Source organism: Dasypus novemcinctus, chromosome 13 (genome assembly GCF_030445035.2).
Source record: "Dasypus novemcinctus isolate mDasNov1 chromosome 13, mDasNov1.1.hap2, whole genome shotgun sequence".
Taxonomy (NCBI): domain Eukaryota; kingdom Metazoa; phylum Chordata; class Mammalia; order Cingulata; family Dasypodidae; genus Dasypus; species Dasypus novemcinctus.
The window spans coordinates 83,406,732-83,419,492 of NC_080685.1; the positions used below are offsets into that span (position 1 = coordinate 83,406,732).

A 12,761-nucleotide genomic window follows, 5' to 3' on the forward strand; every position below is an offset into this window, starting at 1 on the left:
TTCCTACAAGAGGAATAACCCAACACATAGAGATATTAGGAAGGTTTTATAAGATGATATATCGGATAGTTGGTACTCAATAAATGTTCCTCTTTTACTCAGGATAGAGAAAACATTTTCTAACATCAAAAGGCGTGAAAGACGGATCCAATAAGAATTTTTCTAAATAAGTTAAATAAGAAGGACCTCATGGACACTTTCAGAATTCATAAATTATGGGTTTATATATTATAAATATGGATTTATATATAAATTATAATATTTAAAATAATATATTATTTTAATATTTTCTGTATTGTGAAACAATTATTTTAAGTCAAAACATAAGACAATTAATTGGCAGATACACTAAGCACGAAAACTTATCCACCAGAGCTGAAGAGCACCTTGGTAATGTGGTAAGGTAGCAAAATGTTCTCATACATTTTGGTGTTTCCTAGCATTGACTTTCATGAGACAATCAAGTGTGTTCTCAAGGAAGTCACTCAGTTTATGAACTTCAGTACATTATGCTTGGAAAGGGTGCAATGTGGTACTTCTTAACAATAGAGTAATATTTTAAATATCTTTCTCATGTGTGGTGACAAAAGGCTCTGCACAAATGTAAAATATCCTTGCCTTGAGTATGATTGTTCATTTCATAACCATAGTCTTGAGGCAAAAGGAATGTTAAGTCTATTTATAAATAAGCACCTTTGTCCTACCTTTTTCTTTGTAATCTCTTCTCTCCAATTTTCATTTTACATTTAATTAAGAAAATCTAGTTGCTGGCTAAAGAGAGGGTGGCTTTTTATGTTATTAAAGATGTAACGATAGGGTTTAACATTTTTTTTTCTCATTAAAATATCTTTTGCAAATGCTTTTCTCATGAAGCATTCCTGAACCAAAATCAATAAACAAAAAAAATCAACCTCATTTTTGAAATGCATTTTCATACAAACGAAGACAAATCCAACTAAAATTCAATATTTTATAGCAGTTATTTGTATAATCAGAGAGCAGAAGTAGGGAAGTTGTGGTTTGAACCCCTAGATAGGGCTGATTATGCTGGTGCTATGGCAACCCATTGCACCATTTGGAAGCGCTTGTGTGCTTAACCGCATGAGCTGCACCTCTTCCTTTTCTATAAAGACTTAGAATAAGAAAAACAGAAGTACACCGAGGAGGACAAACCACAAGAGCAGTAAAGAGACTGCTGTTAGCTTTTTGCTTTGCAAACAGCAGTCTTCTGAGAACAACCTATTGAAAACCTCTTCTATTTGAAAGTGTAGCTTTTCCTATTATGCCTGGCTACTTTAATGATTTTGAAAGTAAACCAAATGCTTCTGTTCAGAGTTTTCATTAAAGGGAAATGAGGAGAAATTAGTAGTGCATTTTTCAGCTTTTGCTTTATTATCCTCGTTTTTCAGCAGGGGCGGCTTTCGTGCGGCTTCACTGGACATTTGATCTTATTTGTCATTTGGAGGACAAGTTCCTGTTAAGTGGACTCCCTACAACCTAGCCTTTATTTTCTGTATTATTTTTTATTATCGCTTTTTTTCAGTCTGCAGAAAAAATAGTATAATTTAGGTTTCACTTATAGTGCTGCTGTAAGCAATTTATTTCCAAATTCTATTAAACTCACAGACCCACATGCTCCTTGCACTGTTTTTTCTCTACGGTGAACCTCACTCACTCACTGACTCACTCACCCATTCATTCCTCCTTCACCTCATGTCTTTAACAGGATATAGTTTTGATTAGCAGCAGTGCTTTTTTCTCCCCTTTCTTAAAAACCAAGCATGGACATAATACAAGTATAACATTTTCTGGCATGCCTTACTATTTTTCCTTCCTTGAGAATTTTGGTAATAATACTGAAAGACTAGCCCATACCATGGGCTTAGCTTGCCATGGGCCTGTTCCCATTTCCTTTCCCCATTTTTAAAAAATTTGAGCAACAGCAATCTACCTCTTGTCTTTTACAAGCAATTTGTACTTTGAAGAAATGTTTTTTAAGGTGTGACATGTGAATTCCATTTGCATGGTTCACATTTGATATTTTACCCATCATTGAGTCACTCAGAGCTCCTAGTACAACCACGGGGATTTAGCATTAACTATCTTTCCCTTACAGCAGAGTGTAGTTAAACAAGCGTGGGACTTTTCAGTCAGGCATATCTACATTTAAATCCAAACTCTTTTTCATGTAAGTTCTTGAGCCTTGTATAGTTTTATTTATTTCTTTTTGGGCCTTCCTCTGTAAAAATCGAGAACACTTCCTGCTTTATAGTGTTTCTGTAACGATTAGACAAAATGATATGTAAAATTATTTAGCACAGTGCCATCCACATAGTGGATGCTTCTTAAATAGAGCATATTGATTAACAGTGCAAAAGACACTAACAAAAATTTTTACCGTTTGGGCAAACATCCTTTGATGATTTTTTTTTGTATTCCTTTGACTATGATTTTACCCCATCTTAGAGAAAGAGAAGAGGTACAAAACCATACATTTATTAAGTAAATATAATTAATAAATTTTTCTTATCTGAAGTATATTTCATAAAGCAGGTATTTATCTCAGGCTTTTGATGAATGCAAACAAACATTTTCCTAACAGAAATAGACTTTAAAATGGAAATAAATCTAATTTGGAACATGTTTTAAAAGAGTATTTGCCTAAAGAAGCATCTTGACCAATATTTCTTACCTTTTTTCTCCCATCATATTCACCCTTAAAGCTTTAAGAAAATACCAGGGTACAAATCACACCTCTTAGCTACTGAATCACAGTTTCCAGTGGTGGAGGCTAAGAATCTGTATTTTTAATCTGATGCACATCCAGGATTAATAACTACTGATACAAACCAGAATTCCATAATCTGTGTTCCCAGGAACACTGGGATTCAATGGCACTCATGTTCCTGTCCACAGTATATCCACTGGGGGCGGGCCGGGGGGGGGGCGGGTAAGATTTGTGGCAAATGCTTTTGGGACATACTGAGTGAAACAAAGTTACAGAAATTTTTCAGTGCCTTTAATATGTTAATGTAATTCACAAGTCTCTCCAAGGGGCATGTAGCACGAAGTACTTTAGAAACAAATGTGGCTATGGGACATTTTTAGACATGCTAATCTAAATCAAAGGCCTCAGGCTGGCCACTGTTAGGTAGGATGTAATAATCTAGATATTTAATCTGTGTTATAAGTAAATATTTAGATAGAAAATAAGGCCAAAAAACCATTTCATTGGTTATCTAAGCTTTATGAATTTTTATTGTTATTTGATTTGTTTTGGCCCATATCACATAGTGAATGAGCATGCTTAAAATTGATGACATGATGTTTTAAGCCAAATATAAAAGATATGTAAATGTATGACTGGTTTTAGGGTCATTTATATGTACGAACACCCATGTAGTCACGTGTGATAAAGAATATTTCTGATATTGCCTGTGCTGATTCTCTTGAGGCAGGTATATATGAATGCTATATTTAAAATAATGATTTTTATTTTATTCAGTTCCAATCCCTATACATTTGTCCTTTTTATCCTCAAGTCCATTTTATATACTGATATATATTTTTATTCTAATGCATGTGTGTGTGTAGTTAGAAGTTTCAATAGTACTATAAGTCTTATGGGAAATAAGAGCAGTCCCTTGCCCCTGTGCTACTTCACACCTTTGATTTCCGCTTTGCAGAAGCCAACACTTTAAGATATTTTGCCATTTTTAAGTGATATTTTCTGTTTTCGTTCTGTTTCTTGGTTTTATTTTACATTTTTAGACTTGGCTATTATATTTTGTCTCCCTTTCTTTATCTTGAAATGTTGCTTTTTAAAACCCCTTGTTCTTTGTTCATGGATGCCAAGTTATGTCATTTTTGAGGATATTAATTACAGTTGCTCCCTGAATTTTTGGTTTCTCTTAAGTCTCTCTTCTGTTTTTTCTTGGTCACTTGTCTTTCTTGTTAGAAGCTTTTGTCTAGTGTTTCTTGCATGTTCCTTTGTATTTAAGAGTGAGACCCCCAAAAAAGGCTTTTGACATTTTGTGGGCACGGGTGGAACTTGTAAATTCATGGGCTTTACTAGAATAATCAAGCAGGGACACCAACATTTGTTGTCCCCTTCTTCCATGGTGATCTGTAAGTCTCTCTCAGGGTGTCAGTTTTCCATGAGAGTAATCCTCCAGTCTCTTAGTTGTCAACATCCTGGGAGCTGAGTAGGAGGAAGTGGATGTATGGCCGTGCATGTGTCTGTGTGTATGGGATGGGGAGAATGGAGGAGATGTTAGTGGTGGGGCAATTGTCTCACTGTTCAGTATGTAAACTTTTGCTTAACCCCACGGTTTTCCTATGCTGCCTCCATTTGACCTTCATCTGTGTCCAAGATCCCAAGTTCAGAAGTGCTCAGCCTCCATCTCTTTCAATAGCAAACATCTCTGTTGGTTAAATTGTCCTTTCTTTACATTTTAAACTAATCCTCCAGTTTTCAGCCCCATTCCTCACCACCACCTTCACAGTTACCCAATGCCTCTAACTCCCAAGGCACTCCTGACTCTGTAGAGGAAATTCAGTTGGCTTCATTTGGCTTCCTTGGCAAGATTTCTTTTGTCTGATAAGTTAATTACCATTTGCTCAGCTGCTTTCCTCTTACAAGATTTTGTTGATGTTATCTTGTCTCCCATTATTATCTTTGACTTTGAATGTTTATGCCTTTATTCTTTCAGTGTCTTTTGATGAGTTTTGTGAAGTTGATGAGGTGGAGATAAACGCAAGTGTTCAACTTGCCATCTTTAACTCCATGCCTCCTTTCATATATCTTTCTTCATCCCAACCTCATGTTTTCCAACTCTCCTTTTCTTTGCCCTCTCTATTAAATAATCTCTCTCCCCCTTTATTCTCTTTCACACACTTACATAACACACTTACTCACATGCATACATATGTGCGTATGAAATTCTTGCATCAGGAATTTCATTACCACTTCCTTCCAGGAATAAAACAAAGGGCATACAACATTTATCTATTTGGAGGTATGGGAAGCTTCTGAGTGTTTATCTACTTATTATTAACATTAAGTGGTTTAAAATATACATAAAAATACTGGTAAGTTGTCAAGCTATAGGAATAAGTTAGTTATTATCATTGTTATGGTACTTGAAAAAAACTTTAAAGCTGTTGTCTCAAACTAACTTAAACGACATTTCTAAAAGACCCAATCAAAAGGGGTGACTGATAGAATAAAATAGTCCAAAGAGCACTAAACTGAGAATTGATAGAAAGGGCTATTTTCAGCCTCCCTGGTTGAATTCAAGGAGGCATTTAAGCTTGCTGAGCCTTAGTTTCCTTATCTATCAAAGAAACGTCATGTCCGTAAAGATTATTAACAAATTCTATGTTTCTAAATGAGCCAAAATCTCTGTAATTTTTTTTTCTGGTGGTAAGCCATACTGTTTTGTTCAGGAGAGTCCAGGCATAATATTAATGACACCAATTAATAATAACAATATAACCAATGTTTTGTCATTGTGTCTGGGTAGAGAATAAGAACCATTTTTTAAAAATATAGACACTACTTCAAATCTAATACTTTCTATGTGTCTGACTTTGAGCAATTTACTAAACTCCTTTAAGTCTCAGTTTTATTCCCTACAAAATAAAAATAATTACCAACTCACTGGCTTGCAGGGATAATTAAATGAACAGACACATGTAAAAATGTTAGCACAGTGTCTGATACATAATAACATTCCAGTAAACTTGTTATCATTATTTTATTTACTGATATTTAATGGAAGGAGAGAAAGTCTATTTCCTATGGTTTTCTGAATTCCTGATAGTACCTATTTGCCACTTTTTCCAAGTGCATACTCCCAAAATAATTAATTTGGTATGATTTGTTGGATTTGCTGTCTGTTGATCAAATACCAGTTTACAGAGTAAGTAAAAGTAGAATATTTTATTTTTATTTATGTACTTTATATTTTTAATATGCTTTACTAAGTAAAGTCATGCAATTTTATTTTAGTTGACCCTTATCTTTTGTCTTGTTTCACTTTTCTAGTTTTGTTTGGACTTTATGTTTATACGTTCTTAGCCTTCAAAACATGCCACTGTTCATTTTAGGGTAGATGCTGAGAATAAGAATTTATTTCATCTATTCTGCTTCACCCTTCTGCCCTTGTACATTTCTTAGGTTTGCAAACTAGATATGTTTAAATCCCTTTGGAAATGGCATTGCAATTCTTTTTTTTTTTTTTTGGAGGGGGCGAGGAGAGGCAGGAGGTATTTAAAGTCAAGTATGCCTTTTGAAATGACATTTTCACTCAGATTGATTCCTAGTTCTTGCTGAAATCTCTAATCAGGGACTTGGGGGTATGACTTCAAGGTAACTTTGATTTATGATCACTTAAACATTTTGAGTTGTAAAAGAAACATATTGGGAAAGGTAAATTCAGGAACAATATATGTGTTAGAATAACACAGCTTTGAAGATCAAGTGCTCTGTTATCTACATTTTCATCTGTTTAATGTACCTAGTCAATTCCACTGGCGATTCACAATAGGATTATAATGGGAAATAAAGCACCACATTAGACGACTTACAGATTTTTGGTGCTATGGTGCCACCTATTGAAGTATTTCTAAATATTCCTTTCTTTAAATGAAAACAGAGCATTAACATAAAATATATATATATATATATATATAAATTTTTTCTCCAAGAGTAGAGTAAGAGGATAATACATAGCAACAATAAAGATATTACTGTGCTGTATATTATTATATTTATTTGAAAACCCACCATAAATGGATATATAGAAATGAAGAGAGAGTTTGATGCAATTTAGAAATAATGACCCCTTCTCTTTATTGGCTGTGTGCACTCTCAATTTCCACTCCCAGTCATGCGTATTTTTTTACCCATCTTCCACACCCTCCCAACATTGTTCAGGTATAATGTTTCTGTTTGTTTTTATATGTGTTGACACATTATTTACATCAGTATAATCTCCTAATATTAACCAGATATTTGTTGTTCATTTGTTTTTAAGTACTTTACACAAATTTTTCTTTACTTCTGCCAGCTCTGTTTTGGGGTGGCTTGAATTTTTAAAATTAAATTTTAGAGTGTTCCTACAAGATTTTTAAAGTGCTTAGAAGGTTTTCCTGTCTTTTATTTTTAGACACTAAAAATGTTGCAAAGACTCTAAAAATCTCCTAATGGGGTTTCAGTGACCCTGGGAAGAAGAAATTTTGACCTTGGTATGTCAGTAACTGGTAGTGTATCTAAGTCATGATTTTGAAGGCATGGAAATTTCTTTCAAAAAGATAAGAGGCTTTGTGTTTGTGTATGTGAAATATTATATGGAAAAATGAAATAAAACATAAGCTAGAATATTTTAATATTCCTAAAAATTATTCAATAGAGTTATTTAGAATCAGATTAAGAAATAAATTGGGTGTAAAATAAAATGCATTTTCAATTCAAGAAGTCTGTATCATAGTTAGGCATGGACACAGAAGAAATGACAATGTGATTGAACTTTAGATACTATGTTGTTTTCCAGGGATGGTAAATTCTGTTGCATGAGAGAAAACAATTCATGGATTTGGGGAAATGTTGAAATTGGGGTGATGATTAGACCAGAAAAATATATTTCAGTGGCATTATTATTCTGTTCCCAAGCCCAGAAACTGTCTTTGTAGCTAAACAGAAGGCTGGAGGTGTGTGAATTGTAATACCTTACTTTGATGCTACTGTAGTTTGGTTGACTGTCCTGTCAAAACAATATTCTCTGGTGAATTAAACTGAAAAACCTCTATTATCTCTGATTGCTTTCTGTAAATAGAGTATTCATTCAGCAACCTCTGATCAATCCGAATATCTAGTGTATTCATTTAGGGTCAAGGCTATTTTAATATTTGTGCACTATTAGTAATTTACTCAGTGGTTTAATCTAAGATGCTTTTTTCCTAAGTTTCTGAGTTTTTAATAAATACGAATCTCTCTAGAACCTAAGCACTGGTTGAAATATTTCAATGCTTTAAAGTTCAGCACGAGAGGAGAGGAAAGGCTGTGAGGACATGGTGATGAGGGAAGCAGGAGGCCTGAGAGTTGAGACATGCCTGTGGAGTCAGGCAGGCTCAGGGTCAAGCCTGGGCTAGCGATTACTAGTCTTGCAAATTTAGCCAAGATTTTGACTTCTCTAAGCCTCGTAGGATTGTGATATATGTAAGAGAGAAAATCAAACAAAGAGCTTAGCTGAGTGTGTGGCATCCAGTAAACAAACAAATATTAGCAAATGAATGATAATAAAATGATATCACTTCTGAATTATTCTTTAAAAGGATAAAACTCTAGAAATTGCCTTCTCCATTTTGTTAATTTACCTTGTGTCCTTCTCTTCAAAAGGGGGAGCAAAATACTACATGCCACTTATTTCCTTTTAAAGAATATGTTGCTTTAGAACCAACTGGGATTAAAATAAATTTCTTTTTTTTTTTTTATTGACTTTGTAATAATATTACATTAAAAATATATATGTGAGGTCCCATTCAGCCCCACCCCCCCACCCCCCCTCTCCCCCCCCCCCAACAACACTCGTTCCCATCATCATGACACATCCATTGGATTTGGTAAGTACATCTTTGGGCACCTCTGCACCTCATAGACAATGGTCCACATCATGGCCCATACTCTCCTCCATTCCATCCAGTGGGCCCTATAGCCTGATGGGTAGTCTATGGGTTATAAAATTCTCTAACATATTTACTCAAGTATTTATAGATTTTATTTTTAGAAAGGAATTGCTTCACATATTGTTCCAATACTCATTTTCTCATTTCCATAGTAAACACATAATGAATTAAAATTTCCTTTTATAAAAATGCTCTATATCATTTGTGCTACATAGTTTGTGGTAATTAGCTAATAAACTAGAATATTAAGTTATAGTAGTCCATAGAATTTAGTAGTGGAGCTAATACAGGGAATATTAAGAGTCATCTTTTCTTTTTATCAAACCTGTATTTGATTTCTCTTCTACAGTCATTGATCCAGTGGCTTCCACCACTCTCAGGAAAGCATTCAGTCTAGCAAAGTGCAAGGCTCTTTTCTAGAGCTGCTCCTCCTCCTCCTCTTTTTACTCCTCTCCTTCTCCTTTTATTCTTCTTCTGACTCCTTCTTGTTCTGAGATTTGTGCAGGTCTCTGATGGAAGGAATTCTAATCATTAGTGTTAGTCAGGTGCACTTGTGACCTAAATATCTTTGTGGACCACTGGGCACCTTATGGTCATAAGCATTCCTGGAGCAAGGACCATGCTTCAAGCATGTGGTAGCTACCTGGTAAAACACTGAATAGATCTAGGACCTAGCTGAATCAAATTAACTTGTTCCAAGGAATTAGGTGTTTCTATTGAGAAGGGACATAAATAGATGGTTTAAGAAGCCTGCATATTTCTCAATAAAGAAAGGAGGTCTATAAAATGGAAATTGTTCATATAGTCAAACCAACTTAAATATTTTTAAATGTTTACATATTCTTTATAAGCAAGAACATAAGGGTTACTTTTCCTATAAAACTTGGAAGCTATTAGTTGTTATAGTCACATTTTATTTTCCTAATTATTTTGCAAATCAGCACAATTCTAAAAACTTAATGTAGAAGGAAAAAATAATAAATGAAAGAAGGAAAGCTAATGAGAGGAAAATGAAAATGACATTGTTTTATTTGAAATGGAAATATAAAAGAGATAACAAGAGGGCCAAAATGAAAATAATATATATTAATAACAATACTTACATGTGAATAAGAAAAAATAAAGAAAATGAGAAAATAGAACGTATTTTAATAATTATATATAATCCATCAGTAATAAGAATATATGTAATATTCAGATCATATAAAATGCATTTTATTTCAAAGGAATGTGCCTGGGAATTTGGTTGAAGAAAACTTGGCCATTCCTGCTAATGGTGTCTTTGAGGGAAGAAATTAATTTCTTCAAATCCATTTACCCTCAGGAAATAAAATCTCAAGGTTGAGAGGTATCTTAAATCCTAGACAGTCCTTTTAATGTTGGATTCCTTTTAACATCAGCTGACTGTCATTTGGAAGAGATCTTTACAATCTTTTCAATGGTCATTTACTAGATGCAGGATAAAACCACATCTCATCCACTGTAGACTTGATCTAGCTCCCATCACACTAATAAAGTTGCTCTTTGCAGTGTTCCCACAAACCCAGCCAATAAATCAAATCAGACTGGATAAGTTCCCATCTTATTCAATTTGACCATTTCCCTCCATGAAACATCTCTGTCAACTCCTGTCACAACAACTCCTCAGTTTTCCCTCCTGCATGGAAAATCTAGTCTCCATTGCCAGCCTTTATCCTCTGCCTACTCCTTAAATATTCATTTACTTCAGGATTCTACCCTGTACCTTCCTTTTTTATATATCTTGTGGAACCCCTTCACTCCTGTAGCTGCAACACACATCAATATACTGATCTATATTCTCATTCCAGATGAATATCTTGAGCTGCAAACCTCTACATCCAAATTTTACTATTTTTACTTAGAAGCTGCAAGCAAATCAAAACCACCTCTCCCTCCTTCTCCTGCTTCTCCCTCTTTCCTCCTTGGCTCAGTGAAAGCTTCCACAATCTATCCACTGTAAACCACTAGTAAATTAAACCAGCAACTGAAATGTTTTCCATATTACTCACCCCCACCTCCCATCTCTTCACTTCTAAAGATTTACAAAGTCTAGACGACTCTACTTCTTAATGGTCTCTTAAAACAATTTATTTATTTTTTTCTCCTTTTTGGGACAGTATTTACCTGATACAGGACATCATCCTATCTCAAATGCTTTTCTGTAAGTCTCCCAATTTTCTGTTCCCAAGTTTTTCTTTCTGATACTCTATTCTCTACTTCACAGTAAGGTTAATCCAAAAAGCAAATATTTTTCCATCACCTTTCCACTTGAAAACCTCCAATGGCTATCTAAAACCCTTAAGATAAATAGAAAATCCTTATAGAGGTTTAGATGATTGAGCTAGCTAACTGTAGTCTTTTAGGTCACAGTTTAAAGGCCTCCAAGAAGCTCTATTACCTCTTCCACCATCTGGCCAACCCTGGGGACTAAATTAGGTCATCCTCCTATGTGATCCTATAGCACTTTGTCTCACCCAACATCTCACTGTTTGTGTTTGTTGTTGTTGCTTGTTTGATCTATATCTCACACTAAAGTAAGCTCATTGAAGAAAAATAATTATTCTATCTTGATCATGTTATATCCTAAGCATGTGGCAAAATGCCAAACACAAGATAGGTGCTCAATAAATAATCACTGTATAAATAAATTAATACATTTTGGGAAAAAATGTTCTAAAAGTCTCTCCAAAGACTTTTGCAGGCTTTGCTTCCATTTACTTTATTATTTTTCTTATTTTCCCTGGGAATACAAAAACTAGTAACACAGTTTTGACATGTAAACATCTGATTTTATAAACAGGACATTAAGAAGGAATATAGTTTCATTGGGGTAAAGGTACTAAAATTTGCTGCACTTTGAATATTAATGTACATTAAAAATATAGTGTGTATATAAATATATATGTATATATATATAACTCTTACATATATTTAGAGATCATGTATGAAATTTGAAATTTTTAAACATTCTAAGAGATGCTTGTTTTCTTCTTTGCAGGGCAAAGTGGTTCTACTCCCAGTCCTGGTAAGAATTAATATTTTCATTTTGTGTATTTTGTTTTGTTGCAAAGTTAATGCATTTAAGGTTGATAGAATTTTCTGTAATTATTCAGTAAAAAATTTTATGATCAGGAACAGTTCTTGTCATCCATTTGTTCTTAAAGTACACTTGTCTTCATTTGCCCAATCTGCTATCACAGATATCACTAACTGGTTTTGGCTTAAACAACAAGTGTTTATTAGCTCATGGTTTTGAGGCCAGAAGAAACCCCAAATCAAGACCTTCTCAAGGCTTGCTTTCTCCCTGAAATCTTAGCCTTCTTTGTGGGATGCTCCTTGGCTTGCAGCTCGTTCCCTTAGCATGGTGATGTCCTCTCCTTTCTCTTCTGGCTTTCCACCCACTTCTGCTTCTGGCTCTTCACTGAGTGTTGTCTTCATAAGGCTTCCAATAACACCTTACCTAAAAATATCATCTTTAGAAGGTTCTATTTGCAGTGGGTTCACAACCCCAGGATGTGGGTTGAGATAAAGAACATGTGTTTGCTGGGTACATAATTCAACCCATCACAACCCTCTGATAAAGATAGTTTGGTAAACTATCTCCCTTGTTTATGTATCATTGTGTGTAAACTATGTTTTCTTAAAATTTCCAATAAGTCACAAGGCAGGAGTCAAGCCTCTTTTTAGCATTTTACCACTACAAATGAATTAATTTAAGCCACAAAACTTTATAGTTCAAAATGGGTTTAGGAATTATCTGAAAATTAGAGAACTTTCTAAACATAGATAATTTTACATATGAGTTTTCCTTAAAGAATAACTTTGCCTTTTTCAAAAGTATGTAAAGGTTTTGAGGCTATTAAGATATTTTGTTAGAATTATTTCCTTATTCTACTGGAACAAGTGAAATAGTTATTTCAACTAGTGATTTAGTCATCTTAACCAGTGTTCTAGTTAAAGATGCTTAAGATCAATGCATAAGTATTCATGAAAAGTAAGAGAGAAAAATTAAAGAGGATATGTTAATAATGAATCATATCATTTTATTTTAC

General features: G+C 34.2%; 1 protein-coding gene across 3 annotated transcripts in view; it reads left to right on the forward strand.

Annotated features, from left to right (window-relative positions):
- PTPRC (protein tyrosine phosphatase receptor type C) overlaps window positions 1–12,761 on the forward strand; it is a 124,732-nt gene that overhangs the window by 40,808 nt on the left and 71,163 nt on the right. For all 3 annotated transcript variants that reach the window (XM_058274929.2, XM_058274928.2, XM_058274927.2), the window contains exon 3: window positions 11,708–11,734. In XM_058274929.2, coding sequence (XP_058130912.1) covers window positions 11,708–11,734 — 27 coding nt within the window. The remainder of the gene's footprint in view (window positions 1–11,707; window positions 11,735–12,761) is intronic.